General features: G+C 38.2%; 1 protein-coding gene and 1 pseudogene across 1 annotated transcript in view; both read right to left on the minus strand.

Moving 5' to 3' along the window:
• Positions 1–2,229: 2,229 nt before the first annotated feature.
• LOC106311157 lies at positions 2,230–4,803 on the minus strand (annotated as a pseudogene).
• A 660-nt stretch (positions 4,804–5,463) lies between these two features.
• Positions 5,464–6,712, minus strand: part of LOC106308333 — a 3,527-nt gene continuing 2,278 nt past the window's right edge. The window contains exons 6-7 of the mRNA XM_013745498.1: positions 6,538–6,684; positions 5,464–5,909 (exon numbers count right to left, since the gene is read on the minus strand). Coding sequence (XP_013600952.1) covers positions 5,532–5,909; positions 6,538–6,684 — 525 coding nt within the window. The 3' untranslated portion in view covers positions 5,464–5,531. The remainder of the gene's footprint in view (positions 5,910–6,537; positions 6,685–6,712) is intronic.

A 6,712-nucleotide genomic window follows, 5' to 3' on the forward strand; every position in this document is an offset into this window, starting at 1 on the left:
ATCACTCCCCCTCAGTCCAATCATGCGTCATCTTGTTAACGAAGGAAGCAGGAGAGCCACTGAAAGTGGACGGCCATGATTTATCAGATAAAAAGTCGTTAAATTGACATAAGTCGTTATATTGGTGGAGAAATAAAAATGTGGCGGAGATCACAGATGTAGAGATTGTAAGTTTCGTCATGTATCAACTTCTTCTTCAGACAAGTTCCACTTTCGGTTTCGCTACCAATAGGGTAGAGCCACGTCTCCTTCATTTTTGTGTGTTATCCAGTCTCTTGACTCCTCAATACACTCAAAGGCTTAAGCTTGGTTTGTCCTCAAGAAGTGATTAATTCAGGGTCTTGAGTGGTAATGTGGTACAAGTGTACAACTTATAACCATTAAGCGCCGCAATTCTATCAGTATGATCTCTACTGCCATTTTATAATGTTTTGGTGTCACCAATCAGATCTATAATCAAACTAGAATTTATAAGTGATCTGATAACCTCAGAGTATGTGCGTGAGTTAGCTGTCTCATCTTTTGCCTAACATCTCTTTGTAATTCATCTCTACACTTACCTCTTTTATACCTTCACATCGCATTTTAAATTCTATTCAACTTCTCATAACTCATACTACAACAAGTATTAATTTATATATGTACCATTGTCATCACTGGGCACAACTTCTCAGACTGAATACAAACAGAATTGGCAGGGCACTTGCTTGCTCTAACAACCTGCTTCAGGACGCAAAAGGAAACAACAACAAAGCGACTTAGAAACGCAAGCTTATGCTCAAAACAGGCTGATACACCAACGAGGAGTTGGCCTAGTGAGTAAAATTCTTAATTATTTAGTACGTGTCCAAAAGATCATGGGTTCAAATTCTACTGAGAGGGATTTCGTATCCGAAAGAAAGTGAATTTCAAATGGTTTACCATGTTCTAAAACTCGGCCGAGTACTCACTAGGCATCACCTTACCGTGGCGAAAAGACCTTAGTCGGACAAGCTAGGCGGTCAACGCAGTTTGTCCGCGTTTGACCGATTAATAACAAAAAGCGCCGTGTAATTGCATAACCGGGTAGGCCAATTGGCCCATTATCACATATTTTCATTATGTGTTCGTGTTCGTCGTATATGTTATTATGTGCTAACTTTATAGTTGGTATAAGCCACGTGTTTTTATTGGTCTTGAAGATAAATGTTACAGTTCGTGCTCTTCTTCATTGTTACTAGAGAATTTGATTTTGGTTCAGATATTTAGTTGTGTTTAATCAGTCTCTGCATGATTCTGTTGACTAAAGAGCTCAATGTTTTCATGTCTTTTTCATTTTCTGTTAATAATGGTTTAGAATATTACTCATTGTTTGTTTAATTATGTTGTTTAAGAACCAATGGATAATCTACCAACCAATAAAAATTTGTTTTTGTTCTTTTTCAAATGTGTATTAGAAGAAATATCAATATATTTTGGAGTATAAGCTTTTGTGTTAGAAATTTATAATATATTTTATGAATTAACATATATTAATTATTAAAAATTACTCTCCGATTAATCTCCGATTAATCACCGTTTTTTTGGTAATTCGCTAGGCCCGCCATCGCCGCCCGACTCGCGTTTAGCGCAATTTCAAACATGGGGTTTAGACCTTGACCTAAGAAAATGTACGAACCGAGAACTTCATAGTAATTGCAGTAAGGTTTAGTGATATGCAGGAGGCTGTAACATCCTGAGTTGTGATATATGGAAAGATTTAAATGATTGATTTGGTTACCTATGTCACCAAAGTTGACTTACATTTTCGTCACACATCCGTTTAGAACTTCAGAGTTAAGCGTGTGCTTGAGATGAAGTAGTGGAAAGATGGATGACCTATCGGGAAGTGACTCGCGATACCGTGTGAGTGGGGCCAAAACACGGAAAAAATCATGTGGTGATTGCAAAGTTAGTAAACAAGACTTTCGGACCTTGAAAAATTAACACACCGCCCATCAGATAGGATGGATCCCATGGGCCGAGTGAACGGGCATGGGTGGTCCATTAGTCTTGAGTGGTCGGGGCGTTACAGAGGCATGCAAAGGTTCTGTTGTAACAAACACATTTTTCTATGACCATGATGATGGAACAGCTATTTTATATAATAAGCCATTAACATCAAACGTGAGCTTTAAGGTTTCTGTTGTAACTTGTGTAACAAACAAAGCTATTACACACATTTTGTTCATCACACTTTTGCCCCTCTCCCTATTCTTCTTTGTCTTCTCCTAGCTTCCTCTGATCTTTGTTGGGCATTGTCTGAGGGCTCTGCCTGAACACATGTTTCCTGCACCTCTCAAATATATCATCGTATATCAAATCAAACTCCACTCCTGCTCTCTCTCGATTCAAAATGAACATTATATGATCCGCCTCCACAATCTTATAGTACCTGATGATACATTCAAGAAAACTCTATAATAATCATTAAATCTTGAAGAGACTATTATCATCAAACAGAACTAACCAAATGCCTGGTTGTAGCGGAGACAATCTGAGTCACTACGAACAACGAGATTCGAATGCTCAACAGGAATCCGTGGATGAGTCATAGATACAGTGTTCAACGCTCCATCATTGTCCTGCCAATCTCCATCTCTGTAGCCCTTATAAGGCAGAGGGATGTCACGAGGGTAACGCCACTGACTCATCTGCAAGACCCTAATGGAAAGCAAAGGATGTATACCCATCACTCCCCCAAGAGGTGGTTTTCTAGTACGCTTAGTCGCGTAGCTGAAGTAGAACGTGTTTGGAAACGTCTTGAGATTAGCGTTGAGCTTCATTGTTTCTTGGATGGAGAGGTCAGGCAAGATCCAGTCTCCAGATGACGATGCAAATGGGCCTGCGTTTCCGAGAAGGCAGTCCACGAGGCCGCGTAGGCCTGTCTTCTGCCAGGACATGTTGAAATGGTCGAACCCGAAGTTGTAATAGGATTTGAGCCAGGAGATGTCTAGCCAGTCGTAGATGATGGATCCGAGTCTACAAATCTGGAGTAGACATATGGGTTTGAGGGACTTGCCATCCGCTGGCCTGAAATTTGTTATATACATTTTGAGATATAACACTCCATGACTCCAAGGACTCTTATCTAAGAGATGACAAGAAGGTAGAGAGTGGCATGGGCGTTTTTACCCTGAACCAATGACCGAACCTTGGCTCCAACGGAGAAAACCAAAATTCGGTCCGAACCGTTACAAGAAGTGTTCGAACAGGAAATAAGAGCTATGCACTTTCGGGTTTGGGTATAAGACAAACACAACCGAAATCCAAACTAGGATCCAAAAGTATCAAAAATTAGTTAAATGTATTAGGGGTGTTATTGGTTGTATAAATTGAAATCAACTCCATTAGATTTAAAACATATCAGATTTTAATTATTATTTTTTGTTAATTTCAAGGTATTTTAGATATTTTAGAGTATTTTAAAGATTTTTGTGGTTTTGAATAGTTAAATATTTTGAGTATTTTTGGTCAATTTCATTTAGTTTTTTTTTTTTTGTAGACTTTTAACGCTTTCATACGTTGGTTATAATCCTATCTAAATCGAATCCGGAAGAAATTGAATCCGACCCGAAAATTACTAAAACCTGAATAAGACTTATGAGCATAATATTGAAAATCCAAAAATCCGCATCAACCAAACTGAGACCGAACAACCATGCCTAGAAGAGAGCAAACTCACTGAATTCCATCGAGGTAGGTTCTAGTACTCCCATTTAATGCTCCTGATAAGGATGTTAAACTCAACACCCAGTTCTCATTTGTGTTCTCATGACCATCAAACATCTGAAAACAACAAAGACACAGGCAAATCAATTTCAAACAACACAGCCAGATAGTATTTATTGTGTTAAATCTACCTTGTCAGCGAGCATTTGCGGCAACACACGAACAACTTGAGCACCAGCAGAGTGGCCAACAAAGTGAATAGGATGATCTTCATCCCATTCTTGATACTCCCCTGAAGTAACAGATTCATCGGCACAAAGAGTGAAAACTAAAGCTACTTGAAAAAGAAAAAGAAAAAGACTAAAACCTTTGTCATAAAAACGACCAAACTGAGAATGCCCACAAGCTTTACTATGATCTTCACCGTAATCAACTCGTCCACCTTTCAAGTAATAAAACAACTCTCTCGCCCTATAACAAAAAAATCAGTACTCTTCACCCTGAGATGATGTATCATAACAAAAGGTTGAAACTATATCACTTAACCTATCGTGTACACTCGTCAAAGAACCCAAATCAGGCACTAACACTCTCTCATCCTTCTTCTCAGCACCAGCAAAGTATGATAAACCACCTAACCTCTGCAAAATTACAAAACCCCAATTAACACACCATTTGCAATGACAAAGAGAGGAGGTAAAAAGTGTTAACACTTACTCCTTTGCCAAAACCGAAAATGCCATGGACTAAAACAATGGGAGTCAAGTCGTTGACTTGTGCTGTTGTTGTGTTCCCTTGTTTGACTTCAATGGTGGGCTTGGGCTTGAAGACTGACTCAACCAACGTCTGAGTGAGATCTCCGGCGATGGCTGAGCTGAAGAGGTAAAGCCCGAATAGAATATGAACGACGGAGCTTACTAAAAGCTCTGCTAGTTGAAGAGCTGGCGTGATCAACAACGGAATCATCTTTTCTTTAAAGGTCTCGATCTTTCGTATTTCTTGAAGATACCCAGTTATAAAAATCTGATTTTTTTTTTCTTGTTCTTCGGATATTCCTAGAAAGTTTGGTTCTGTTATTTCAAATAGTGTGAAAGAGAAAAAGGGAATGTGTCAAGAGAAGTGGCTATATGTTGACAGTGAAACAAGAGGCAAAAAAGCCGAATGAATGTATGTATGAACTAAGAGAAGTTTTCTACTTCTTCGTCTCGTTTGCTTTCTAGAAGTGTGTGGAGAAACGAGCTCTCTCTTTGTTTATTTTTCTCTGACTAATGTCCAATGAAAGACTCACACTACATTCTCTTCTCTGGGAGAGACGCGTCTGAGAGTCAAGAAAAGCTCCAAAGAAGAATAACGGAATGTGTTTCGCGCTCTTTCTCTGTGGATGCCACGTGTGTATTCTGGTAATAGAGTGGGTCCCGGTGGTAAATGGGTAAACCATCTGAATAATAATATTTCTGTTTATCTTGAAATTTCAAATATCTTCACATGATAGTATTAGGTCAAGTTTAATCCATATTAACTTTAATTATCTTTACTCGTTAGCAAATATACAATTTAATGAATTTGATCTAAACACTCAAAATGATAAAATACCGATAAACCCGCTTGTTAGAGAGTAAAGCGTAAAATTCCCATTCATGAAATGTAACAATTAACATTCATCATTTATACATTTGATAACAATAATCAATCGGTACAATTCTTTTCTTACAAATATGTTTTTCTTTCAAAACCTCCGGATCTTTGTCCCGAGCCCTCCATCCCCACAAAAAAAAAAAAAAAAAAAATCTCATCTACGCCCGATGAATAAAACTCAATTGACTTCTTTCTTTTTTTTTTCTTTATGGACATTTCGAGTTTTTACCAGGTCCTCCGTAATAAAAATAGTTACCCCAAACCCGGTTTACTCCACCTCTTATGTCATAACAATTCGGATGATCCGCAAGAACTCTAAGATTAGATATCGGAATAAGTGTATTGTCCCAATCTACCACCTCAAGATTCCTAAAGTACGATGCTTGTCCAAAACTTTCACCGGCAAAATGGCCACTCCCCATCTGAGTCGAAGTATGTGAACCATCAGGTCGTGTGTTCACGACCTCGCCACCGAACTGGACCATGTTCCCATGCTCCATCAGGTGTGTGAACAAAGATACGGGCCAATACCCGACTAGTGTACCTGACCCGAATTGGAGCCACCAGTGTCCGTGTTTTGGGTCCTACACATTGTGTTTTTTGACGAAGTTGCGTTAATAGGATAGTTCTATGTACGCATGTAAAGGTTGCGTTAATAGGATAGCTACATGGATACTCCCATGTGCATGGTTTTAATCAAAAATAGTAGTATGATATGAGGGAGACATTATAAATTAACGCCAAAATAAATTGAGTTTATAAATTGTTAGGAGACAATTCTATTAGATTACATGACGTGCAATTATTATTATGGTGCCACTTGAGTGAGCCCCTGACAAATGGGTTTATAATATAGATTAAGAAATAAAATGAGATATCAGGTGTGACTGGTAACCGTCATGGGAACAATAGGAAAGGAATGAGTAGGAATAGAATTTTATGAATGACGAGGAATGGTGGTTCCTTATCAAAATTAATGAAGAATTGATTTGTTCTATAATTCTCTACAAATAAAAGAATGAAGATGAATGAAAAGGAAAACATATTCCTCATGAATGGTAAAAAGTTTAAGGAATGTTAAGGAACATAGTGTTCCTCCTCCTTCCCTTGAAATCGTATTAATATTCTACATTAAGTGATTATATAAAGGAAAGTAATCTCAAACTTTAGGATGAAATAAAATAGTTTAGATATGTTGAAGAGGACAATTACCTTCCATATCAATAGACTTATATCGAATTGTCCACCTTTATATGACGAAACCGGAGAAATAGCAGCTCCGATCGCAATTCGATTGTTTGTCTGAATGAAACCGGAACACAATAAGTTATAGCATCCTGTTGCCTGGTACGCATCCGACTGCAAAAACATAGAGATGTCCATAACA

Source organism: Brassica oleracea, chromosome C8, assembly GCF_000695525.1.
Source record: "Brassica oleracea var. oleracea cultivar TO1000 chromosome C8, BOL, whole genome shotgun sequence".
NCBI classification, from domain to species: domain Eukaryota; kingdom Viridiplantae; phylum Streptophyta; class Magnoliopsida; order Brassicales; family Brassicaceae; genus Brassica; species Brassica oleracea.